Source organism: Sminthopsis crassicaudata, chromosome 5 (genome assembly GCF_048593235.1).
Source record: "Sminthopsis crassicaudata isolate SCR6 chromosome 5, ASM4859323v1, whole genome shotgun sequence".
Lineage (NCBI taxonomy): Eukaryota > Metazoa > Chordata > Mammalia > Dasyuromorphia > Dasyuridae > Sminthopsis > Sminthopsis crassicaudata.
The window spans coordinates 279,523,803-279,551,225 of record NC_133621.1 but is presented as its reverse complement, the minus strand read 5'-3'; the positions used below and the strand labels follow the sequence as shown (position 1 = coordinate 279,551,225).

The following is a 27,423-nucleotide window of genomic DNA, read 5'->3' as shown; positions in this document are numbered from 1 at the left end:
TCTTGGATAGGAAAGTGGCTTGGCTTGGTGGCTAGTGGGCCAGCCTCCCAGGAATGCCTGGGTCTAAGCACTCCCCCTAACCCACACGTACTGGGGAAGTCTCCTCATTTTTCAGGGCCCCAGGCAACACTCCAAGGCTCTATGTTACAGAAAGAGTGCCAGCCTGCATGGGTAGACAGCATTCCTCTCTAGGAGCTTCCTAAGCTGATGAAATCACATAAAATTTTAAAAATAAAATAAAAAGGAATTTCAAATTAAAGCAATTTGGTGTCTCTCATTTCTGATGGACAGATCATTGATGCTTCACTATAAAAGATCTTTTGTAGAGAAGGTGGGTACAGAAGATCTGTAGTTTGAGTGATTAATTCTATCAATGCCCTAGATCAAGTTTGGTCTATACTAGCTATTAAAAAAAATGAAAGAAAGCACTAGCCCTAGAATCATGAGAGAGCCACATTCAAATTTTAGTTTCAACCTTTCCTAATTAGGATGGGTTATTTTATTTCTCAGTTCCTGTTTTCTCATCCATGAAATAGGAATAATACTTATACTACTATACTAATACTATACTATATAGAGATATCCTAAGATCCATGGGAGATCCCCCAGAGGACAGCCTCTCCATTTTACAGATGAGGAAATTGAGAGTCAGAGAAGATAAGTGAAAACGATAAAGATAGATTTTTGAACTCAGGTCTCAAGACTCAAAAGTTTAGCACTTTTCCCAATGCATGCTTTCAACCCCACTGGGAAAATATTTTGTAAATTATAAATAGCCAGAGAAATGTAAACCGTTGTTACCATTTTCCTCCACACACAGACAGCTGAAGACAAAAGGACACAAATCTCCATCCTAAATCAGACGATAAACATCAAAGAAATAAAAATGGAGGATTTAAATGGATGTGAACAGTTTATTTGAGATTCAGTAGGAGGATAAGCAGTAATTTGATGCAGAGAGTTACAAGCAAATTGATGAGATGGATTAATTAGTTGATTGATTAATCATGGATGAGGGTCAAGTCTACACAACTGAGAGGAAATGAGTGAGCCTATCATTGTAAATAATCACTTTTAACTAAAGAAGCTCATCACCATCCTAGATCTGGCTTTCTTTTTATTAAAAACACTTTTTTTCTAAGAGAATTTTAGCTTTCTGAAGAAATACTATTAGAGGTTCCCTTCTTCTGAACACACACTCTATAATTTGTCTTCCTTTAGAAGGATCATTCCTGACCTTAGGATGTTTACCATTTAACGGCAGAGAATTAATATTTATCTCCTCAGATGATTTCAGCTACTGTTTGAGCCAGAAACGATATTTTCTCCAATTTTAAAGAAGGTATACATGATGCTTAATTTTTATTGGAACCTCTCTCCCTCTCCTGAGGAGACTGGGCCCAAGCAAATCCTGATGAAAATACATTTTTAAACCTAGTAAGAAATGAGATTCAAGCACAGGCCCTCCTTTTTCAGCTTTCTTTAGACTTAGTTAAATGTGAGTTCCTTGAGGGTAGGTATTCTTCAAGTTTTGTCTTGGTATCTAGCATTTGTGCTTAGTATAAAGTAGGTGCCTAATAAATGCTCTTTGGAATAATTGATTGAAGTCACTATTCATCCTAGTCACTATTCTTAACATTTGATAAGTATATGAAAGAAAGATTGATAGTATATATAAGAGAAGCCTCATTGGATTAGGAGCCTAAAGACTTGGAGTCCAGCTCTGCTATCTCCTAGCCATATGACCTTGGAAAAATCATTACACCTAAGTCTCGATTTCTATAAAATGGAGATGCTATCCCTGTTCCTATTGGGTCATTGTAGGGCTTCCCATAACAGATGGGAAGATGCTTTGAAAATGGGCCAAAGACTAGACAGGACGGGAGTTGGCTCTGCCCATACAAAGCCCAGTCTCAATACTTAGAATTTCAACAAGTGATAAGGTCCTTTTGCTCTTCACCTGCATTGCCTTAGCAGTAACCTATAGGGCACTTACTTGAATAATCTTTGAATAGCAGTGTTGAGTGCCTGCCAGAGCCTGATCATGAACCTGAGCCTTTGCAGAGAGCCCAACTCACTGAAATGTGATACAGAGACCACACTTGGGCTTCTTTCTGCAGTAAGAAAACAGGGCCAATGTCAGTGTTATAATAACATTAATAGAGGTTTGCAAAGACTTTAGAAATACTGTGTCATTTAATCCTCACGATAACCTTGGGAAGTACATGCCATTATTAATAATTTTTACAAATGAAGTAACTGAGACAGCAGAGGTTAAATGACTTAGGGGGTTATCCAGCTAGGAAGCATATAAAGCTGAATTCGAACTTGGGAGGGCTTCACTCACTGTGACAATCATTTGTATTTACTCACTTTCTACATGATTCTTCCATCCCCTTTCCCTCCAGGATGTAAATGCCTTGAGGGAGTGGGCAGTGGATTTTTTGTATCTCCAGTATGACATCTCACAGGATCATAAATGTAAGTCTAAAAGGGACCTTATGGGGATAAATCCAACCTATTTATTATACAGATGAGGAAATTGAGGCTGAGAACAAGGTGATTTGCCATCTTAGCTGGAACATAGTAGGCATCTAATAAATGTTTGTTGATTGAATAAATGCTATCTACTCCACTTAAAGAATGTTTTTTTTTTTTAATTGGATCTGTGGTTTTTTTGTTTGTTTGTTTTCAGTACAAGAACTCTTTCTACTAATGTAGACCAGTACCTCCTCTGCAATTTATACTCTTAGAGAATTCCCTGGAGAAAATGATAGATTTCAGTGATTTGTCCAAGGTCACAGAGGCAGTATATATATATCCAGATTTGAAATGGGTCCTCCTGACTCCAAAGACATTGTTTTATCCCCTATATCATACAATCTCTTTTAAAGTCTCATTAGCTAGGAGAATTTTGCATCCTTAGCCTATTCAGTCTAAAGAAAAAAAATGACCTCTGGAAGTAGCAAATTATTTTTTTTTAATTGATGAAAGCAACAATTATTAATGATAATATTATGATTGTAAAGGATAACAGTTTCATTCACAGCCAATTTAAAAAGCGTTTATAATACATAAAGTTTATGTTTGTTGTAATAATATCACATTAAAAAAAAAAAACCAGTGGTTTCTCAAGTCAAAAACCAATCATTTCCTCAAGCAATTAAAAAAAAATTAGGAATATTTCAGTAAACAGCTATGAGCCATTAAGAAGTTTGGCTTTAAGAATAAGCTGTCAAGTTGAGACCTCATTCCATTTCATCTACAGATAATTAAGAAAAGAACGCTGTAAGACGCCTGCCTTGTAGAAAAGTCTAATGACTCAGCACATTGGATTTGTTGGGGAACTCAGAAAGTGATGAAGGCATTTACTCTAGCATGTGCTGGAGCACAGAAGGGTCTATGTCCACGGCCACCAGACCCTTCTGTAAGCTCTGGATGGTTGCCTGGCTCCCGTTCTTCTGCCTCCACTGGACAAAGGCCTCGACAATCTGTGACTGCACGTTGTAGGGGTGGTTGGCCTTGCAGCGGTAGATGTCCCTCTGTGACAGGCCCAGAGACAGCACAATGGGCTCCCACTCTGGGCCCAGCTTTCTGGCCAGCTGGTTAATCTGCTGATCAGAGGGTGAGCTCTTCAGAATGTGGGAAGGAATCGGAGATGCCTGGCCACCTGAAATGGAAGAGGGAGAGGGACAAAGGAGTCAGTAAGAAAAAGTGTTCCATTAGGCATTGAGCGCCATGATAGCCACGTTGATGCAATTCTCATTAACTTATTGATAAATTATTTATCAATTTATTGAGAAATCTTTTGGTTTCTGTCTCTTCACCATCTCTCCTATCTATCTGTATGTCCCCTTCTCTCCATTGACACAACCATTACCTATGTCCAGACCCTCTCCATCTCTCACCTGAAGAATTGGGATAGACTACTAATTCTTCAGGGCAACTAGAGAACCGATCCTAGATCCAGAAAGAGCTGAATTCAAATGTGGCCTCAGACATTTACTAGCTCTGTGACCCTAGGCAAGTCACAAAAGCCTGTTTGTCTCAGTTTTCTCATCTATAAAATGAGCTGGAGAAAGAAATGGGTGAACCACTTCAGTATCTTTGCCAAGAAAATCCCAAATGGCGTCACAGAGAGTTGGACATCACTAGAGTAAACGAACAAGAATCTAGTCTCCTAATTCAAGTCTCTCCCCATCTCATCCGTTCTCCACTCGGCTGCCAAAGTGTTATTCCAAAAATGCAAGGTTGACTATGTCATTGTCCTACTCAAGAAACTCCTTGTGGCCTCCAGGGTCAACTACAGACTCTTCTGTTGGGTATTTAAAGTTCTTTAAAGGCTGGCCCCATCCTATTCTTCCAGTTTTACTATCTATTTCTCTTATTCACACACAGTATGCTACTTTCACACCAACCATCTTACTGGTTCTCTTCTGTAGTTCTCCTTCTCTAGCCTGGGACTTTTCACAAGCAATATCTCATGTCTTTTTCAGCTCCACCTCAGAGAATCCTTACTTTCTCTCACTGTTTAGTTCAAGGGCCATCTTTTAAAAGAGGCCTTTCCTTATTTTTCCAGATTTCCTCCCTACTCTCCAGAGGTTCCCCTCCAAATCACCTACCTAGTATCTACTTAGCATCTGTAGCTAAGGTCCCCTCTCCCAGAACCAGTGAGCAAGTGGTTGTGTTATTTGAATTTGTGTTATCTGAGTTTTTAATTATAGGTAAAGCAGAATAATTAGTTTCAGCCCATTGGAACTTTGTAGTGGCAAATTGGGGTAATGCAATCATTTAATAGGATTCACTACATGTACTAATATTGGGACTTAGCTGTAGAGGGTGTCCCAAAAGTTTTAGTGCAGCACAAAGATTTTTTGGGATGCTATATATTTGTTGACTGATGAATAAATGTTCTTGCTTCCTAAGTGATCAAGGGTTACAGAGAAGTGATCACATCCGTGGCTCTTTCAGTATCCCAGGTTGGAATTCATTTGCATCAGAATATTGCTCTCTTACTAATTCCTCCCCTGAATTTGGAGTATGGCACTTGGGTCCAAATCTAGATTCTGAAATACTTAGGAGCTGGATAATGGGATAAGCCACTTTCTTGCTCTGAACCACAGTGTTCCTGTCTGTACAATGGGCACAATCTTACTTGGAGTATCTTGCATTGGGACTTGAAGAGTACCTTTACAAAACTGGCAGCTTCATATAAATATGAGTTGCCATAATAAATCTTACTTAAATGGATGGTGTGCCATGCTTGAACAAGCTAATTAGCTGAGATATCTACTAGCCTCTCCTTTGAATAAAGTAACCCTCAATCCCTAAATTATGGGGAGTTTCACAAACTGGACTTCTGTCTTTGACTGTCAAGCTGAATGTCTGGAAATAAAAGAAAAATACTTTCAATGGGAAAAACTAACCTACTGTTCTGGAGGATAATCGCAGGGAACAATCTGGCACTAGCAGAGGGGCAGAGAAATTAAACTAAGAGGTCTGGCTAAATCTGATTTCCCTCATGGTCACATGGGGAAATCACTATGATAGTCATCAAAATAGCAAATGATGGGATTAGCAGGTTGGAGGAAGGACAGTCTGGTCTAAGCCCAGTTACAGCACAGGAAGAAGTAGTGGGAAGTGAGGGTGTACGCTCCTGTACAGCTTGTTCTGGACTATAGACCACCATCTTCTCTCCCTGTCTCAGAGCCTATCAGCTTCCAAGTCTAGCAATTCTATCCTACAAATGGTCTCACATTCATTCCCTTCTCTAACCTATGTTGACTTTCAAAGTCTTTTATAAGCTGAACAGTTCCTATCTGTTCAGTCTTCTTACACCTTCTTCTTCATGTACTGTCTAATACAGTGACAGTAGCTTTCTTGCTGGTTTTCATTTTGTTCTCTCTCCCTCCCTCCCTCCTCTCCCTCCCTCCTCTCTCTCTCTCCTCTCTCTCTCTCCCTTTTCCTCTCTTTCTTTTCCTTCCTCCCTTCTTCTGTCTCTGTCTCCCTCCATTTCCTTCCCCCACCTCTCCCTTCCTCCTCTTTCCCTCTCTCCCCTTCTCTCTGTCTCTCTCTTTTCCTTCCCTCCCAGCTTTCTTCAAATCTTAGCTAAAATCCTACTTTCTAGGAGAATTCTTTCCTGATCCCCCATTCATGCCAATGTCTTCTTCTCAGATTATCTCCAAATCATCCTCTTAATATCTTGGTTGCACATAGTTGTTTTTGCATGTTATCTCTTCCATTATGCTGTGAGTTCCTTGAGAGCAAGGAGTATAAGTTTTTATTTTTTTAATTTAGAGAAATGCTTTTATCTCCAGCATTTCATACTGAAACTGGCATATGGTTAGGTGCTTAATAAATACTTATTGACTTGCCTTGTTCAGGGCCCTCATCACTTCTTAAACTATTAGAATAGCCTCCTAATTGGTCTCCCAATTACCAGCCTCTCTCCCTCTCCAATCCACCTTCTACAAAGCTACCAGAATGATATTCCTAAAGAGCAGATATAATCATGTCACTCTTCTCCCAAGGAAGCCTCCATGGCTCCCTATTGCTCTTAGAGAAAGATACTTAATCCTCTGCTTAGCATTGGATGATTTCAAATTTGACTTCTTCACTTTCTTCTCTTCCAGTGACATGTCTTCATGCCCTCTTTAATTCAGCCAAACTAGCTTGTGTGATTCTTTCCTTTACAGTGGTGTGCATAAGGCAATTCAGATGAGCTGTTAAATTTTCAGTGTGAGCATCTGCACCTTCAGAAAGAAGCGAACTTTGCAAATTGGGACTTAGGAGATTGTTTTCTTGATTGCCTAGACTTAAGAAAGTGATGGAGGAAATGTCAATGATACAGATTAAACTTTAAAATGTGTTGAGGGACTTTTTTATTTTGAAAACCAGTTGTTAAACATTTACCAGCAAACTATGACATATATATACATATGTATGTATATATACACACACATCAATATATATGAACAAATTGACATGTGTGTACATGTGTGTGATCTCCCACATTCATCCCTTTGCAAGGCTGTCACTCATGTCTGAGATGTGCATATGTATATGTGTATATACATATGTGTATAGAGTTTATATTACTTATACTGCATCATATATTACATACCATAAATATACAGGTACACATGTGTGTACATATATGTTTATATATGTACATATGTATCTATTTATACTTGTTTGTATGTATATACAATCTCCCACCTCTATGTCTTTGCAAGGCTGTCACTCATGCTTGATATATACGTATATGCATGTATATTACATGCAATATGTAGGTTTATATAGATGTTTGTATACATAGTTATTAATACACATGTTTATATTATAGGTACATGAGTGTGTGTATACACATACACGTTTGTTTATGTGTGTATATACAATCTCCCACCTCCACATCTTTGCAAGGCTATCATCCATACCTGTGATTTTCTCCCATTTCACTTCCTCCTTCTGGAATCACTAGTCCCTTTCCAGGTTTGACTCAAGTACCAACTGCTGAAACAGGCTTTTTCTAATGACCCTTCTCCTTCCCCAGATGTTGATGTCTCTTCCCAACCAACAAAGAAAAAATGACTTCAAATTTATTTTGCATGTTATAAACGTGTGTATATGTGTGTATGCATATATGTATGTATGTCTACTTATCTGTGAGCATGCCATCCCATTTAGTAGGAGACTTTTTGAGGATGGAGAGTCTTTCATTTTTATCTTTGCCCTAGCACTAGCATCCTAGCCTAACAAATGCTAGGTTGGATCACATTGAATTAAGTGGTTGGCTAAGGAGAAGACTTTTCTCTTCTTTAAAACACCATTCATTATTTTTCTGTGATCTTACAGTTTCCCTTGAACCCTAAGAAAAACCTTAACTTAAAAAGACCAGGGTCTTCCACTGCATCCAGGGCCATCTCCCTTCATCCTGATCTATATCTTGCCACTGAACCCAGTTTATCTTATACAGCCCTCCCTTCCTCAAATCCAATTCATTTGCATGTCATAGCATCACCTCCTGATGTCATGGTCCTTTTTGAGAAGAAAGGACAAACAACAAAAACAGTTTCCCCCTCCACCATCTAATCTCCTGGGAATGGGCTGAGGCTTAGGTGTCTGATGAGGGGTTTTTCTTTGCTTTTTGATCCAAAATGGAAATCTAAAAAATGGCTTTTAGCCATTCCCTTGGAGTCTCTTTTCCTGTAAAGTAATGAGCAGCCACCTGGATTTTTTTGTATATCAAATTCTCCAACAGGGGTAAGAGCCCTTCTAAAATGGATTTTTATAAGTCGCTGGGCTGTGCATTTCCTTGCCATCTATCCACTTCTGATGCAGCTGTCATTAAACTGAAATATTCATTTAGATGATTTGACTATGCAAAAGAATCCATTCATTTGTGCCCCCTTTGCACCTCTTCTAGACTTGCTATTCTCATGAAGGGCAGGTAATCTTAGTTTACATAGCTCTTAAAGGAACTGCAGTAAGATTGGGGAGTCAATGGTGAATGATAAAAAGAAGGAAATTTCCTGTTACGGTAAGATATGATAAAGACCAATCTACAAGGGAGCATGAGCTGGGCTTTCTCCTTCCTTTTCTCAGCTGGATGAATGCTTCTCTCTGGATGGATGGGTGGGTGGACAGACATAATATAAAGATGATAGATAGATGGCTGGTTAGACAGACAAATAGATACCTAGAAAGACAGATGGAAAGATGAATGGACAAAGAAAGCAAATAGATAGATAGATGGATGACAGACAGCTGTATGGGAGGATGAATGGTTGGACAAACAGATGGACAAGATGGATGGATAAATGGAAAGAGACTAGATTGTCTGAACCTGTGGTTCCCTGGTGTTGGAAACATTAAGAGAGCAAACTTCTCCAACCAATGTGGATCATTGGTTGTTCTGTCTTGCTTCCCAGAGTCATTCAGCCAGAATGTATCAGAGAAAGAACTAGAACCAAGATCCTCCTGGCTCTGAGACTGGTTCTTTCTGTACTCTATTACATACAATCACTGATTATTAAGTAATAATGCTATTAATCCATGTAAGGATCTCCTATGTAAGAAACTCCCTTCACTAATACAGCTCATCAACTCACTTCCAAATAGCCTGGGTATATTGATAGGTTTAGTGGCTTGTCAACCCTCGCAGAACCAGCATGTTTCATAAGCAGGACTAGAATCCAGGTCAAGCTAGCTTGGAGACAGTCCACTCCCCCTATACCATGTTATTTTTCCTAACATATCATGTCAGTATATATTAATGACAATAAAAAGAAACAACCCTTCTTCATTTATAGGAAGAACAGAGTTATTGAACATTTAGACCACTGGGTGGCAAAGAGAGATAAACATATTGTGTCTTTCTACCTGTGTACATAAAGGGATTAAAGGAGGGGAAGTTATATCTAGGAAACATTGCACACTGTTTTGCAATTGCAAGCGGCCTTCAGAATTTGTGCTTCTGCCTCTTAATATGGCTTGATAACTTGAGGAAGGCATGACCATTTTTGCCTGAATTGATTTCCAGAAGAACATTCACCTTTCTATTCTTTCTCATGGATTTTTGTCTCCTCATAAGCAGGAAGGAAAAGCAAATATTGCATCTTTTCTATGGCATCTTGGCACAAGTGCTGATCTTAGTCATTATTTCAGCACCCAGATGAATCCACCCCTCTCCATAGAGTGGGTGGCCCCTTCTGAGTTCACTAATGCTGCCTAGGAGGCTAAAAGAGCTGGACAAACAAACAAACAAACAAAACAAAACCAAAAAAAACCCCAAGGACCAATGTGATGAAATAAGAAGGGATGGAGTGAAAAATGGAAAGTTCTCAAATTGCGGAAGACAAAATTTGAGATAAACAGAGTTTATTTGGTTTAAGAACTATATAACTGAATATGACCATTTAGAAACAAAAGGAAGGAGAGTAGAGAATGGGGGATTGGAGAGCTAAAATATTCCTGAGGACTTTGAGTTTTACTCTGTCCAAAGTTAGTTTCAGTAAAGGACAACAAACTTGATTTGTTATCAAGTGAGACAATGAAATAAGTCCATTAACAGCTTTTGTTACAAAACACACACACACACACACACACACACACACATACATATACATACAACCTATCAGTGTCATAGGAAAGGTCATTAAATATCTTCCTGGATAAAAGGAATAGCAAAAAAAAGGAAAATAAAAATGTTTTTTCTTTTTTCTTTTTTAAAGTAGGTAAAATGAACAAGCTTTATTGGAACATTTTCTGCAATTGCTACCATCCCCACCTGCCTCTCCAATTGTTTTGGAAATCTTTGCATACTCTTTGGCAAGTGCCTTTAAGTTTGAGATTCAAACTAATGCCTAAAACCTATCACAGACCCCCAAACCAAGTGAGAGAGACAATTTTCCTGTCTCTTTCCATCGTGTTCTCCATCATTCAGTGATTCTCTGCTTTGTTCTTGTTTCTTGGCCAGTAAGTGAAGTTATAAAATCACAAAGAGGTTTAAGAAAGCTTCAGGTTTCAGATCATAAATTACAAACTAACAAGTCTGACAGGTTTAACTGTTTTCTTGAAGAGTCCTTATTAATCCTTCCTTGAAGCAGGATAAAAATGTCCAATAATGATGTTCTAAAGAGGAGCCACTCCCTAGGAAACAGAGGCATATTTATTAGAGTTCAGCTGGGTTTAGTCCCTCAGGTGATGAGAAGAGCAAACTGGCAAAGGGTAAAAGTCAGGCAAGATGGCCAAAATAAATGCTTCAAATCATACTGTCCCCATGCTTTACAAAAAAAAAAAAAAAAAAAAAAAAAAAAGTAAACATTGGAGAAATTGCCTACATATTCTGTAGACGATTCCCTTGCTCTTCTCTTCCTCTTTAACCCTTGGGATCTGGCTTTTGTCTCTATCACTGAACCAAAATGTGCTTTCTCTCAATACTAATCAGTCTCTTAAGTTGTGTTCTTTACTCTTACTCCTTGAAACAAAAAGGAGTTTCTTCATTTGGCTTCAAGGAGACTGTTTATGTACTTCTCACTCCTTAACCATTGGAATTTTTCAAAATTCAGTCTTTTGCTCTTTTCTTTTCCATTCTTTAGTGTCTTTTAATGTTTCTAACAGAAACAGGTGTCCTTGAGAGAAGAGACTATTTCGCTTCTATTTTTCTGACCCACATGTAGTAGGCACGTAATAAGCGCTTGTTGACTGGACTGATACATTCCTGTCCTCAAGAAACTCGTCCTTCTCTTGGTTTTAAGGTTTCTTCGGCTCAAAAAAAATTAAATATATTTGGTTTCACTGAGAAACTTCTCTTGTCTTATAGAAAAATGGGAGGGGAAAGAGGAAAAGAGAAGGAGGAAAGCTAAATAAAAGGAAAAAAAGAAATAGTAGGGGAAAGGTATAAGAATGGGGGAGAGTCTCTAAAGGGGAAGGACTGCTTGAGGCAAGTAGTGCTCATAAGTAAAATACTGGGGAGGAGGGAAAGGGAAAAAAAGGAAAGAGAAAAGTATAATTTGGGGTAAATAAGATGACAGGAAATACAAAATTAGTAGTTTTAACTGTAAATGTGAATAGGGTAAACTCTCCCATAAAATGTAAGCAGATAGCAGACTGGATTAAAAGCCAGAATCCTATGATATGTTGTTTACAAGAAACACATTTAAAGCAGAGCAATACATACAGAGTAAAAGTAAAAGGCTGGAGCAGAATCTATTATGCTTCAGGTGAAATAAAAAAAAGCAGGAGTAGCCAGCGCGAATCATCTCAGATCAAGCAAAAGCAAAAATTGATCTAATTAAAAGAGATAAGGAAGGAAACTATATCTTACTAAAAGTTACCACAGATAATGAAGCAATATCAATATTAAACCATTATGCAGTAAGTGGTGTAGTATCTAAATTCCTAAAGGAAAAGTTAAGAGAGTTGCAAGAAGAAATAGATAGTAAAACTATAATAGTGGGAGATCTTAACCTTATTCTCTCAAAACTAGATAAATCAAACCACAAAATAAATAAGAAAGAAGATAAAACAGTAAATAGAATGCTAGAAAAGTTAGATATGATAGATCTTTGGAGAAAATTTAATGGAGACAGAAAGGAGTACACTTTCTTCTCAGCAGTTCATGAGGCCTATAAAAAATTGACCATATATTAGGACATAAAGACCTCAAAATAAAATGCAGAAAAGCAGAAAAAGTAAATGCATTTTTTTCAGATCACAATGCAATAAAAATTACATTCAATAAAAGGCCAGAGGAAAATCAAATTGTTAATCTCAAAAATGAAAAGGGAGAACTATCCACAAATGAAGAGGAAATTAGAGCAATTATTAGGAGTTATTTTGCCCAACTTTATGCCAATAAATTTGACAACCTAAGTGAAATGGAGGAATACCTACAAAAATATAGATTGCCCAGATTAAAAGAAGAGGAAAAAATTACTTAAATAGTTCCATTTTAGAAAAAAAAAAAGAAAAAAAGAACAAGCTTTAATTAACTCCCTAAGAAAAAATCCCTAGCACCAGATGGATTTACATGTGGATTCTACTAAACATTTAAAGGACAATTAACTCCAATACTATATAAAATATTTGGAAAAAATAGGGAATAGAGGACTCCTACCAAATTAGTTTTATGTCAAAGATATGGTACCGATACCTAAACCAGGTAGGATGAAAACAGAGAAAGAAAATTATAGACCAATCTCCTTAATGAATATTGATGCAAAAATCTTAAAATATTAGCAAAGAGATTATAGAAAATCATGTCCAGGATAATATACCACAACCACGTAGGATTTATACCAGCAATGGAGGGCTGGTTCAATATTAGGAAAATTCATCTGGAAGAACAAAAGGTCAAGAATTTCAAAGGAATTAATGAAGAGAAAAGCAAATGAAGGTCTGTACCTGATTTAAACTATATTATAAATCAGCAGTCATCAAAACCATTTGGTACTGGCTAAGAAATAGAGAAGTTGATCAGTGGAATAGGTTTACAAAATAATCAATGATTACAGCAATTTAGTATTTGACAAACCCAAAGCTTTTGGGATAAGAATTCACTATCTGACAAAAAACTGCTGGGAAAATTGGAAACTAGTATGGCAGAAAGTAGGCATAGACCCACATTTAACACCATACACTAAGATAAGGTCGAAATGGGTTCATGATCTAGGCATAAAGAATGAGATTATAAACAAATTAGAAGAACATAGGATAGTTTACCTCTAAGATTTGTGGAGGAGCAAGGAATTTGTGACCAAAGAAGAAGTAGAGATCATTATTGATCACAAAACAGATAATTTTGGTTATATTAAGTTAAAAAGTTATTGTACAAGCAAAACTAATGCAGACAGGATTACAAAGGAAGCAATAAAGTGGGAAAACATTTTTATATCCAAAGGATTTGATAAAGGCCTTATTTCCAAAACATATAGAGTATTGACTCAAATTTATAATAGTTCAAGCCATTCTCCAATTGATAAATGGTCAAAGTTTATGAACAGACAATTTTCAGATGAAGAAATTGAAACTATTTATAGTCATATAAAAAGGTGTTCCAAATCACTATTGATCAGAGAAATGCAAATTAAAATAACTGAGATACCATTACATACCTATCAGATTGGCTAAGATGACAGGAAAAGATAATGACGAATGTTGGAGGGGATGTGGGAAAGCTGGGACACTGATACATTGTTGGTGGAATTGTGAACGGATCCAACCATTCTGGAGAGCAATTTGGAAGTAGGCTCAAAAAGGTACCGAACTGTGCATACCCTTTGACCCAGCAGTGCTACTACTAGGCTTATATCCCAAAGAGAACTTAAAGGAAGGAAAGGAACCCACATGTGCAAAAACATTTGTAGCAGCCCTCTTTGTAGTGTTAAAGAACTGGAAACTGAATGGATGCCCATCAATTGGAGAAAGGTTGAATAAATTGTGGCATATGAATGCTATGGAATACTATTGTTCTATAAGAAACGACCAACAGGATGAATATGAAGAGACTTGGAGAGACTTACATCAACTGATGTTAAGTGAAATGAACAGAACCAGGAGATCATAATACACAGCAACAACAAGACTATAAGATGATCAATCTTGATGGACATGGCTCTCTTCAACAATGAGATGATTTAAACCAATTCCACTTGTTCAGTGATGAACACGCAGAGAGAGAAGCATGGGAACAGAGTGTGGAACACAACATAGCATCCTCACTCTCTGTTGTTATTTGCTTGCATTTATTTTCTTTCTCAGTTTTTCTTTTTCTTCCTTCTTGATCTGATTTTTCTTGTGCAGCAAGATAACTGTATACATATGTATGCATATATTGGATTTAACATGTATTTCAATATATTTAACATGTATTGGACTACCTGTCAGCTAGGGAAGGTGGGGGGGAGAAGGGGAAAATTTGGAACAAAAGGATCAATTTTGGAAAAATTACCCATGCATATGCTTTGTAAATAAAAAGTTTTAATTAAAAAAAGAATCACTACTATGTGAATGGTTTCTAAGTTTATATTTCCAATCCTGATCTCTCTTCTGAGCCCTTTTATTTTCAGCAACCTGACTGGTCATTTCTATATGAATATCATACCTTCACTACACAATTAAGATGTTCAGAATACAATATATATCTTCTCCTCAAATAAAAACCTTCTCTTCCCACTTTTTTTGTCTTTTTCTATGGGAAAATTCTTCAAGGCACTTTGAAGGCATCTTTGATTCACTCTTTTCTCATGTTTGGTCATGAAATCCTGCCTATTCTTTATTTAAAACACTTCGTATAATGGTCTTTGCTTCTCCATTACCAATTCCCTAGCTGAGTTCTATTCATCTCACACTTAGATTTTGGAAATAATATATTCCACGCTGGTCACCTTCATGTCAGCACCTTTATTTCCAACATCCCATATCCATGTCATTCAAGTAATTCAAGCTTCCTCACTTTCTTCCTCTTCTTCCCAACTCTTGCTCTTTAACTTGGGGACCTTCATCACCTACATCATATCTCTTTACTGTGGGTATACCCTAAAATTCTGTTCTAGAATCCTTAACTCTATTTTTTTCCATCATGGTGACTTGACCTACTCCAATGGATTAAATGATCATCCCTATGATGATCTATACTTCCAAATCTATGCATTCAGCCCCAGTTTTTGAGTTTCAATCCAACTTCATCCAATTTGATTGGAGATTTCAAATTGGATGTCCCAGAGATTTTTAAAATTCAGCATGTGTGGAATGGTACTCATCATCTCTCCCCTTAAACTCACCTTAAAATTTTTTTCTCTATTTCTGTTGAAGATGCCAAAAATGTGGTTTTTATGCTAAAAATATTATTTGGAAGATCTGAGTTCAAATATGGCCTCACATACTTATTAGCTACAGGTCACTTAAATTCCTGTATTTCTCAGTTTCCTCAATTGGAAAAATGGAGATACTAATAGCACCTGCCTCATAAAATATCTGCCTCAAATTGTGCTAAATGATGGGAATGAAACAATAAACAAAAAATAAGACAATAAGCTTTTGTTCTAATGGGGGAGTGGAGACTGGACTTAGAATAGTTGCTATAGGGCATTCACTTCATCATGATCATTTCTGAATGTGGTGCATATAGTGTTGCATAAACCAAATTTATATTATCAAAGAAGCCAAGATGGAGGCAAGAGCCTTCTCCTTTAGGAAAGTTGACAACAGATAAAAAGAGAAAATGATTTCATAACCTCACACTTAGGATCCTAGGATCATAGATTCTGAACTAGAATAAAGATCATTTTATCTAATCTAATTAATGTATTAATTTACAGGTAAGGAATTGAGAGAGAGAGAGTAAGAGTCATCCAAGGTCATTTAAAGAAATGGTAAATAACAAAGCTGGGATTTGAATCCAAATTCTTTGATTCTAAATTTAGCATGTTTCCCATTGTATCACAGTATATAATGCCACATCTTGCACAGTGAGCACTAAATAAATTTTGGGATTGGTTAAAAATTTCTCCCAAATGTTGTATTTTTTTTAATGTCTGGATTTCTAGTTTACAGATATAATATGGATGTGGGACAGAATGAGTTAATGGGAGTTCCAATGTTGTTTTGCCTACTACAATAACATCAAGTAGAGGCTTAGTGAGTCTGTTTCTGTCTCTGTGTAATAGAGCACCCTGCTTTTCACTTAAGTGAAAAGGTATTCTGTTATTATTTCCTGTCCATGTATGACAATGAAGAAAGGGATTTTTGTTTGGCTGCTGAGCTAGAATTAGCCATGAATACAAAAGATTCAAACGATAGTTCCTCTCTTTTTTCCTGATGGTGATCAAGGCAAGAACTTTTATAAGAAGGTAGAAACCTATATATCCCAAAAAGATCTTAAAGGAGGGAAAGGGACTCACATGTGCAAAAATGTTTGTGGCAGCACTTTTTGTGGTGGCTAGAAACTGGAAATTTAATAGATGCCCATCAGTTGGAGAATGGCTGAATAAGTTATAGCATATGAATGTTATGAAATATTATTGTTCTATAAGAAATGATGATTTCAGAAAGGACTGAAGAGACTTACAGGAACTGATGCTAGGTGAAATGAGCAGAACCAGGAGATCATTGTACACAGCCATAACAAAATTATATGAGAAGCAATTCTGATGGATGTGATTCTTTCCAATAATGAGATAATTGAGGCCAGTTTTGGTGATGTCATGATGAAGAGAGCCATCTATACCTAAAGAGAGAACTGTGGGAACTGAGTATGGATCATAACATAACAATCTCACTCTTTTTGTTGTTGTTTGTTTGCAATTTTTTTGTTATTCACTTTCTTTCCTTTTTGATCTGAGCTTTCTTTGCAGCAAGATAATTGTACAAATATGTTTACACATATTGGATTTAACATATATTTTAACATATGTAACATATATTGGATTACTTGACATCTAGGGGAAGAAGTGGGGGGAATGAGGGGAAAATTTGTAACACAAGACTATGCAATGATCAATGTTGAAAAATTATCCATGCATATGTTTTGAAAATAAAAGGCTTTAATGAAGAAGAAGAAAGAAAAAGAAAGAAGGAAGAAGAAAGAAGAAGAAAAAGAAGCAGAAGGAGGAGAAAGAGGAGAAGAAAGAGGAGAAGAAGGAGGAGGAGGAGGAGGAGGAGGAGGAGGAGGAGGAGGAGGAGGAGGAGGAGGAGGAGGAGGAGGAGGAGGAGGAGGAGGAGGAGGAGAAGAAGAAGAAGAAGAAGAAGAAGAAGAAGAAGAAGAAGAAGAAGAAGAAGAAGAAGAAGAAGAAGAAGAAGAAGAAGAAGAAGAAGAAGAAGAAGAAGAAGAAGAAGAAGAAGAAGAAGAAGAAGAAGAAGAAGAAGAAGGTTAGAAAGCTAGTTAGAAGGGGCTAGAGGCTTACTCTTCCCAACCAGGGCCAATTTATGGCAATGAGATATTTTTCACTGTTTTGTTTCTTTATTATATTTATTTCCCCATGATTTAATGTGATAGAGTATTGGAGATGCAATACATTAGCTATGACCCTGTGAGCTGTGAAAAGTTCAAAGTCACCAAGGAGAATTCCAGGAACTTCAGATCCTATCGAAGATTGGTAACCAAGTTTAGTGAAGAGTACAGATTCAAGGAGCAATGTGCTTGAATCAACTCAGCAGTGGAGGGACAAGGAGATGCTATTTCCTGTAACAAGGAAGTAACTCATCCAGCATCAATGCCACATTCAGAAATAAATATGTTGAGCTGAATGCTTTGTGGCAACCACTGAGTCCGCTTTCCCCCAGGACTGAGGTGGTAGAAGAAAGTGTAACTCCCATTTTGGGAGAGGATGATCTTGAATAACTAAAATTGCTATCTTTCCAGTAAATATCTTTTTGTTAAAGCTTACTAGTATTAATTGGTTAGATACATTGAGGTATGAATGACTGAGTAACTAATAGCAGAGAGATACTGATTGACATTAGATAGCATTATAAAGACCTCCAACCACATAGAGGTGGGTCATTTTATACAAGGAGACACCACTCTGAGGCAGTAAAAAGTCAGTGACCAACAAAGCAGAGACAAAAACAGAGGAGACGGAGGAGAAAGAACTGAGATTGCCCCCTGCTGCTTAAAGGAAGTCAAGTCTAGCTGAGCAGAGACTTGGAAAAGCAACAACTGAAAGCCGAGAGCCTGCACTGGCTCTCTCCATCTTCTGCTTTGTCAACTGGAGGAATACAAGATTTGCAACTGCTGGGAGATCTGGACAAAGAAGCATGCTCTGCAGCCTAATCTAAATTAATCTAGTTAGAAAATGGAGAGGCTTCTCTGTCTTGCTTTTTTATGACCATCTGGGCTGGAGAGGGGCAATGCTTAGGATTTTGTTTATTTCATTCTTTGCTGACACCTATGATTTGTGAGGGAAAAATCCATCAGAGCTTAGCCAAGAGGGAAGACCTAGATAGCTCTGAGAGTCTCTGATTTAGGAAGTGGTGGGGAGGGGGTAAAGTGGAGGAAGCGACTACTTCTCCTTAAAAAAGAAAGGAATATAATCTGGGTGTCCAGTGACGTTATGGTGTGAGTAGAGCAGAAAAACCAGTTCTGCCCAACATACGACTCAATGGTGATATTGAGAGTCTAGAGTCATGAGTGGGTCTAGCTCAGTTTTCCTATTCATGTACTTCCTGATAGGCTTGTGCAAGGTTGTTCTCACTTTTGTGAGACAGCACGATCCAAGTTATGGCTAGCTCAAGACTACTATAGTTTCTCAAGATTAAAAGTTAACGGTGCCATCTCTATTGATTTGTTTAAATGGGAAACATATCCATGGGAATTCAGGAACTATACCTGTAACTAGTAGAAGTGTAGCTTTCCACTATGACCCCAGAGTTATCCTAAGGAGGTGAGTTGTGGCAGTATGTTCCCTATCTGCCAAGATGAGGCAAGCCAATCATTCTAGAGATGAAAGGAATGTTTAATGCTTCCACCTAACCTGATTCCCATCATTCTATTTTGATAATCTTCTGGCTTCCCAATCCTCAGAGAAATGAACAACTATGTGAAGATTGTTTTTTTTTTTAATCACTAACACCTTAGCATAGTACTTGATCCATGATAGACATTTAATAAATGTTTGACGATTCATTACTGACTTCTCTCCACCTCATCAACTGCCATCATTCTTAAGGACTTCTGTGTTCAGAATGATAACCCACACTCTTCTCAACTCTAACAACCTTCCCCAACACCTCATTGCAGCTACATAGCAGGATGGTCAGATCTTGGATTGTACTACTTCCAGGATACTAAATTTAACAATCACATATTCCAACCATAACTTCTTTGCTTTCTACTTTTTCTGCTTGCTCTACCACATGAAACCTTCTAAAGTGAGCTTTCAAGACTCCTGAACTTTCCCTGTTCTTACAATCTATCTTCTTTACTGTCACATTCACTATTTTCTCAAAGCAAGCTTGATCCAATGATCTGTATTAGCAATGGCTTATTAGTTATGGCCTTAGAACCTCTCAACAACCAGACTTTCAGTTCTAGAAAAATCTTATCATCAAATCTTTTCACTCCTCCTGGCTGCTGAGTGTCACTGGAGAAACCATGAAATTGAACCAGTTCCATACATTAGAATTTATATTTTATAACCCAGCTAGGTCATTACTACTTTAGAGCAATCCTACTTTTGATTTGAAAATACTTTAGCAAGCAATTGCCCTGTGACTCCATTTACCATGCTTTTATTTTCTCAGACAAAAACATACATTCCAATCTTTTCATATAAAAATTACAGCTCCTGGAGCTGTGTGTATATATATATATATATATATATATATATATATATACATATATATATATATATATATATATATATACATATATATATATATATATATACATATATATATATATTTTTTTTTTTAAGGGGGGGAGGTGTTTGAATCTCCAAGGTTTCCTAATTCTTAGAAGATTTAGCACACATTAAATGACTAACAAATGCTCCTCTCACCTTTTTCCCTTCCCTCTTCCCTTCCCTCTTCCCTTCCCTCTTCCCTTCCCCCTTCCCTTCCCCCTTCCCTTCCCCCTTCCCTTCCCCCTTCCCTTCTCCCTTCCCTTCCCCCTTCCCTTCCCCCTTCCCTTCTCCCTTCCCTTCCCCCTTCCCTTCCCCCTTCCCTTCCCCCTTCCCTTCCCTTCCCTTCCCTTCCCTTCCCTTCCCTTCCCTTCCCTTCCTTTCCCTTCCCTTCCCTCTGGTAATTCTAGCAGGGCTACAAATTGTCCTCACATTTAAATATTTAAATTTGGGTGTGGGAATCAAAGTTGGGGTTTACTTCTCCCACAGTGTTTCTTTTTTTTTCTAGCTGCCCAGGGTGTCTCATGGGGGTAACCATGCTTAGGAGTCCTTTAGTCCTTCAGCTTCTTAGAAGAGGTCTATATCTAGCGTGACTTCACTTACTTAATCCTTTCCTATCTGGTTTCAATCCTAGTCTTGGCACATTTATAGTGGCTGTTTGATTGAAAGATAACTGTCTCCTGGAGAGAAATTCCAAGAAATGAAGGCATTTGTTGTGGTGAACTAAGAAACCGCTAGGTGGACTGGCTTGGCCAGTGGTCTAACTTTACAGGATTTCAGCCTGCATGAGGTAAAAACATTGGAGTTGGAATCAGCAGACCTGGGATCAAGGCCAGACTCAGCTACTTAACCAGTTGTGTGGCTGTTAGGCACTCATTTCACAGAATTTGAGAGTTGGGAGTCTCTCTCCTAGGAGTCAATCAATAAACATTTAATAAGTGCCTACTATGTTCCAGGCCAACAAGTCACCTACCCCAATGCACATCAAAAGAGAATCCCATCAACAATTTACCTGACAAGTGATGTTGTAAGTCTTTGCTTAAAGACCTCTAAATTGAGGAAACCTAACAGCTCTAATCCCAGGGGATTTTTTTTTCTGTTCTGACATTCAGCCTTAAGTGCAGCATTTTGAGCTTCTACCCATTACTATTAAGTTCTACCCTCTGGGACCAAAAACCACAAGTCCAATCTTCCTTTCGGGTAATAGCATTTGGAATACTTGAAAATAGCTATCAAACTTAGCCTTTTGAGGCTTTAGTTTCCTTATTTGTAAAGTGGAGGAAAAAAAAGAATAACACAAACTCTCATGGGATAAAGAATGGGAACGAAGAAGGGCTTTGTTATCAGAAGAATGAGACCATATAACTTATGTAAAGCACAACGTATAGCTTTAGCTTGTTTTGTGGCAGCTCACTGTTGTTTTGCCTTCAATTAGGCAAAGCTCCAACCCTCCCAGACTTAGGGAAAATGGGTATTCACTCCTTCTTCTGGCGCCCACCCTTAGAATGTGGATGTCAATAGCCCTTTCATTCAGTGTGGATCAATTTGCTTTTCACTTAATGGGGTACAGGTGAGAAGAGATCTTGATGCAGCCTTAACTTCCCTTTGGGATTTTAATGAAAAATATTTTAAAAGTACTATCAATAAGATTATCATTGACCTCAGAAGGCCAGGCTTTGATAAAATCCTGGCAATTTGGTCTGAAGATTTGATTCCCAATTACTGTCTTTCATCCCTTGCCAGCTAGCTATATTGTGCTGTCTGTCCCTGCCTCACTTTGGTAACTCCCAGTTCACCAGTAATGACTCATTTAAACAAGAGGAGTTAGGATCAACCCTATGTTTATTTAAGTCCGACAGGAAACAGGAAGAGAAAATTAAATTAAAACAGGAAGAGAAATGTAAATAAACTTTCAGAATAGGAAAACTTTGGAATAAACATCTGTCTAGGAGGGTTGTGCTGGGAATAGAAAGAAGGTGAGACACAGCCAGTTGCTGTCCTTAATCAACTTTCCCAGAGAGAAAAGTTCCACAGGCATTAGCCCATTCTAGTTACATCCCCCTTAGGACTGTAGAGGTGGCTGGACCAGCTAACTGTTCATAATCCATTCTCTATTTCTTTCTCCAACTCTTCCCTTGGTCTTTCTCATCCAATTTCCTGATTTACATCTCAAACTGCAAGCAAAACTTATAACTAAACTGCCCACACAATTCCAACTCCTCATGTTGACTACTTTATCCACGCTTCCTTCCCCACTTCTTACAAGGACCTGGCAAGGTCAGAGGACCGACTCTAGGCAACAGGACTTAATTTCCTGGCATATAGTGTCTCTGGCTCAGAGAGATACCCAGCATTACACTCAAAGGTGTGCTGGTAGATAATTTAACAACTGGTTCACTAGGAAAAAAATATAAACCCATGATCCACTTTTAAGTTTAATCTGTGCTATTAACATTCCCCCCCCCCATAATTTTCTTGTCTGGAAAATTAATTAAATAATAAATCATGCCCTATTACTGCTGTTTGTGGCACCAATTTCCAAGGTGTAAATAAATGCTCACATTGAAAAATTTAACAATAGGCTCTCCAATCCATTTGAGCTGGCTCCTACATACCCACAGATATTCTGTTTGTAAAATATATATTAGGATGTAGCCAGAAAAAAATAACAAACAACCCTGACTTGACTGGAGTGCCAAGAATTACACAGGCTCAGAATAACAAGTTAAATTATAAATCCAAAGGTAAACTTTAGGTAACAGATCATAAGGAACTCCTAATGTCTCTAGGGATACCCATGGGGAAATTTGGCAAGTTGAAAACCTCAAGGAGCTTTCAGGTATAGCATTTCTAAGGTGTCGATGTAAATGTCTAAAAACTAAAACTAAAATAATAATACTAATAAAACTAAAAACTGAAGTTTTAGTTCCTCCAGTCATGTAAAGCCTTAAGAAAATCATTGGAAAAATGAATCTTTACTTCAGATATCATCTTTAAAATATGAAAATAAGAGCAAGAAAGTAGGCTGGCCCATGGTAAAAAGGCTCCTCAATTTTTTTATTTTTGCAGAGGCCCAAAGCAGGACTATGCCTTGTCAAAGAACCTCTTTCTCTTCTTGGTATAGCTGCCTGTCAGGACCCCTGTCCGCTGTGAAGACATTCTTTTCTCAGCCATATCCCCTTCTATCTCTCTGCCAGAACTTTGTCACTAGGAAGTCAGTCTTCCTAGCAAAAGATGACTTCTGCAGGGCCAACAATAAACTCCCTTTTGCCAGTCAAACTTTTTGGGTTCGTGAATTCTTTCACGTTGAACCTGAGCCAACCCAAAAGAGATTCTTACACCTCACTTCTCTGCACTACCACTAGAACAGCACTTTCATTTTTGATACTATTAATTTGTTTTTTTTTATTTACTTTAATAGCTTTTTATTGTTTCAAATACACGTGAAAATAGTTTTCAACATTCACCTTTGCAAAACCTCATGCTCCAAATTCTTCTTCCTCTTTTCACCCCATGCCCTCCCATAGACACCAAGCAATCTAATATAAATTAAATATGTGTAGTTCTTCTAAACATATTTCCATATTCATCAGGTCAAATACTTTCTTAAAGGACAGAGTAATAAATGATATCTTAATTGTGCAACTCGCAGACCAAGAAGACAACCAGAGGGACTAAGCTAGCTGGATAACTCTGAGGAATTCATTTTCCTTTCTGTTCCTTATCTTCCTTATATGCAAAATGAGGAAAAGGCAATAGACTAGATCAGAGGTGTTCTGAATGCTGAATCAGAATGAAATAGAATTGGAAAATGTGTCATAATTGAAGCAACTTCTAGGTCCCAAAGGAAAATGGGGCTCAACTCTTAATTCTTTCCATGCTGGGAGGGGTGGGGTGCATCAACTCAAGAAAGGGCTTCCTGTCTACAATGACTATGGACAGAGATGGGACTAACCAGTACAGAAAGTACTATTGACTATCCATGGGTTCCAGTACAAGTCCCTTCTGTATTTTATGCTCTATATAACATGTTCTACGTTCTATGCCTTGCTAGCTCAGTGTTTTCAGGTGAACTGAATATTCTAAGCCAAGAGCTTAGAAATGAGCCAAATTAAATTGTTCCCAGGGGAACCCTGGGAAGGAGCCTGAGCCAAAGAGATAATTATTGGGAAGGCCAAGAGAGAGAAGTCTATCCCCCACAACTGCTTGTTCAAAGTATTCAAAAACCTACATATTATTCATTGAATAAATTTATATTGCTTATTCTTAATTTTAAATGATATACTTCTTCCTCTAGAGGAAACAACATCATTAAATTAAGTGGCTTGTGTTTGATGCAAAAACTGGCTTCCTTTTGTGGGTCATTGATGCATTAATGAACAAAGTTCCCTACTCATGCCTTGGCATCATAGTAAGCATGTCTATGGGGCCTATTATGTGCCAGGCACTGTGCTGAATGCTTTACAAATACCTCATCTGAGCCTCACAACTACCCTAGGAGGCAGATATTATAATTGTTTTTACAGATGAAGAAACTAAGGCAAACAGAAGAAATTAAGACTTGCCTAAGCTCACACAGCTAGTAAGTATCTAAGGCCAAATTTGAACTCCTGACTGCTGGCTCAGTGCCCTGTCCACTGTACCTTCTATCTTCCCAAAGCACGTGTCCATAGTTTTTACAATGCTGATTCCCTTCTTCAGAGTTAACCACAAAGCAAATAAATTTAGTCACAGATTTCCACCATATAAAAGAGTATGAATTCTGAGTTGATGAGTAAGATTACAGAAATGGTGGGGGGTATTCAAGGTGGTGGAGGGGCACCATGCTAAGAGTGGTGCACATGAGGTCTCCATGTGTAAGCAAATATTGCATACAGCTGAATCAACACCCAGCTGAATCAACCAGGTCCAGCTGCCCTTGGCCTGGTGGCAACATGACCTGCTATTCACACCTGGCACTCTTACTTCTGGGAAGAGGGACGTCAATGCCTCACAGAGAAAGGGACTAGATGGGAAGGGAGGGACTTTCAGAGATTCAACTGATGCTCCCTTAAGCTAGCTGTCTCTCATGACTGCCAGGATTTCTATTGTACCCTCCAAAATCTATAAAGAAATAAGGAGGGAGAGAATAGGATAAGATAATAGGAGTATAGAAGGGTGTTTAGATTAACAGAAGAAGGACAAGGTATATAGATTAATGGGAATGGGATAAAGAGGGAGGGAAAGGTGGGGGGAGAAGATAAGGGAGGGGTCCATTGTTGGGGGGGACAAGGGAGAAACGAAGCATTAGAAAGGAAAATTGATAGGCAGAAATAAAGTTGAAGAGTTAACAGAGATAGGAAAAATGAGATATACTGTAATGTAATAAAGATCAGGAGTAGAATTTATTTGAAAAAAATAGTAGGGGAGTAATCATTGATCTCAGACAAAGTAAAACTTAAAAAAGATTTGAGAGAAAAATCAACATAATAGGTTAGACATATTAATGTTGTTTTTGATGTATGTGTATATGCATATTATATATGTGTATATATGTAGTAGGTTTATGTATATGTGTGTGTGCAAAATGGTGTATATGCATATGTATACATAAATACATCCATGCTTAAACGTAGCCTGTTTGGGGAAGGTAGCAGGGAGGAGAGGGGGAAAAAAAAGTGCACAGCCATGAACAAAAGAAAATCTATAAAGAGGCAAAGAAAAGATGGAGAGTTCTGAATACAATGTCTTCTATTATTATATATGCTTTCTTGAAATGGAAATTTATTGTTACATATTTTGAATCCTCAATGTTCTGCTGGCCACATGAAAAATTTTTTCTGTATTTTTTCTTTTCTATTTTTTTTCTTATTTTGAATGCAAGTTTTAAATAAATGAATACATTAAAAAAAAAAGAAAGTAGTAGTAAGAGAGAAAAGAAACATACCATTCCTCTGCCTTCCCCAATATAAGAAATGACAGGATCCTTTGACTCTAGTCCAGATGCTTGTGGATCACATATTCTTTGGGGAAAAACAACTTGTACTGAGTAAAGGAGCAAATTTGATAAAACCCCCTGAAAGGATGGAGCTGAATGTAAATTCTTTTTAAAAATGCACTTCTGTGTTCAATTTAATAAGTATTTCTTATGTACCCGGAATAGACTATACTTTTGGGGATACAAAGACAATGAAAACAATCCCTGCCCTCACAAAGCTAACATTCTATCAGAAAGGAAACAACACATACAATGATAAAGGAATACAAAATTAAGGATATAAATAGGAACTGTGATGTCATGTATATGGAGAACTTTTGGATAAAGAAACTACTAACATAGGTTTTCATTTCTCTACAACTTAATTTTTTTAAAGAGTTACCTGAAGTATTGAGTAAGTGAAAGGGTATGATTAGAGAAAACTTGAAACCAAGTCTTCCTGGCTCCAAGGGTGTCTCTTTGTCACTATGTCACAGACACAACAAACACAAAATTGAAAGCCTTAAAAACTGAGAAAATCAGCTCTTGTAGTATGTGGCACTGAAGCTGAACCTTACAGGGAGCCAGGGATTCCAAGAGGTAGAAGGGAGGAGGGAAGGCATTCCTGAGAGGAGACACAGCCAGTACAAAGTCTTAGATTCAGGAAATAGAATTTTGTGAGTAAGTGACAGTAAGTAGACCAGTGTAGCTAGAGCGTAGAATTTGTAGAGAGCAGTGAAATTTTAAGAAGACTAGAAAAGTAGAAAGAGGCCGACTAGCTTTTGAGGGATTTTGAATGCCAAGCAAGATTTTGTATTTGATTCCGGAGATAATGGGGAGCCATTGAGTTTATGGAGAAGGGAAGCTTACATTGTCAGAGCTATACAGCAGAGAATGGATTGAGGTGGTTAAAGGCTTGATGTAGAAAGAACAGCTAGAAGGCTATTGTAACACTCCAGACATGGGAAGGGGATATGGCTTTGAGTTGGGGAGGGGCAGTGGGGAGGTTAAGTAATAGCAAGAAAAAATGAACAGGTAGGAAAAAAGTAAAAGAGTTAATAGGGATAGGAAATATGAGATATAGAGAATTAGAAATTGAGAACAAATTGAATGTGTGGGCTGAATGTGTCAAGGATAAACAGGTCAATAAAGACAGAGATTGTAAGCTAAGGTAGCTAGGAAAATAGTGCTTAGCTCAATAATAATTTTATCTTATTAAAATAAAATTGAATAATAATAATAATAATAATAATAATGATGATGATGTTGTTCATCTTTCATTCTTGAAGATGACCATGACATCAGGGAGGTGATGCTATGACATACAAGTAAGTAGGATTTAAGATAGAGTGAGCTATGCAAAATCACTAGTCTCACTTTCTCTTCTGGAGGCATGTGGGTCCAATGGCCAGATAAAGATCAGAATGACTTGGATGGGGATTCTGGCTACAGTGGGAGACATTGGTCTTTTTAAGGTTTTTACAAGTCTCAGTTTGACTGAAGTAATGACCAATCAGTGATTAAAGCTAGGTAAGAAATGAGCCAGAGAATGGCTTCTTTTAGCTAGTCAAAAAGAAAGAAAAAGAAAATATCAATTTGGGAGGAGAAATCTTCATCAGGGTTTTC

At 37.6% G+C, this 27,423-nt stretch overlaps 1 protein-coding gene across 4 annotated transcripts in view; it reads right to left on the bottom strand.

The window, feature by feature from the left end:
* Positions 1-894: 894 nt before the first annotated feature.
* The window catches only part of CRADD (CARD and death domain containing adaptor protein), a 243,312-nt gene continuing 216,783 nt past the window's right edge, over positions 895-27,423 (bottom strand). For all 4 annotated transcript variants that reach the window (XM_074271213.1, XM_074271210.1, XM_074271212.1 and 1 more), the window contains one exon: positions 895-3,670. Coding sequence is in view for 3 of the 4 variants with exons in the window: in XM_074271210.1 (XP_074127311.1) it covers positions 3,369-3,670 (302 nt within the window). In the remaining variant the exon portion in view is untranslated. The remainder of the gene's footprint in view (positions 3,671-27,423) is intronic.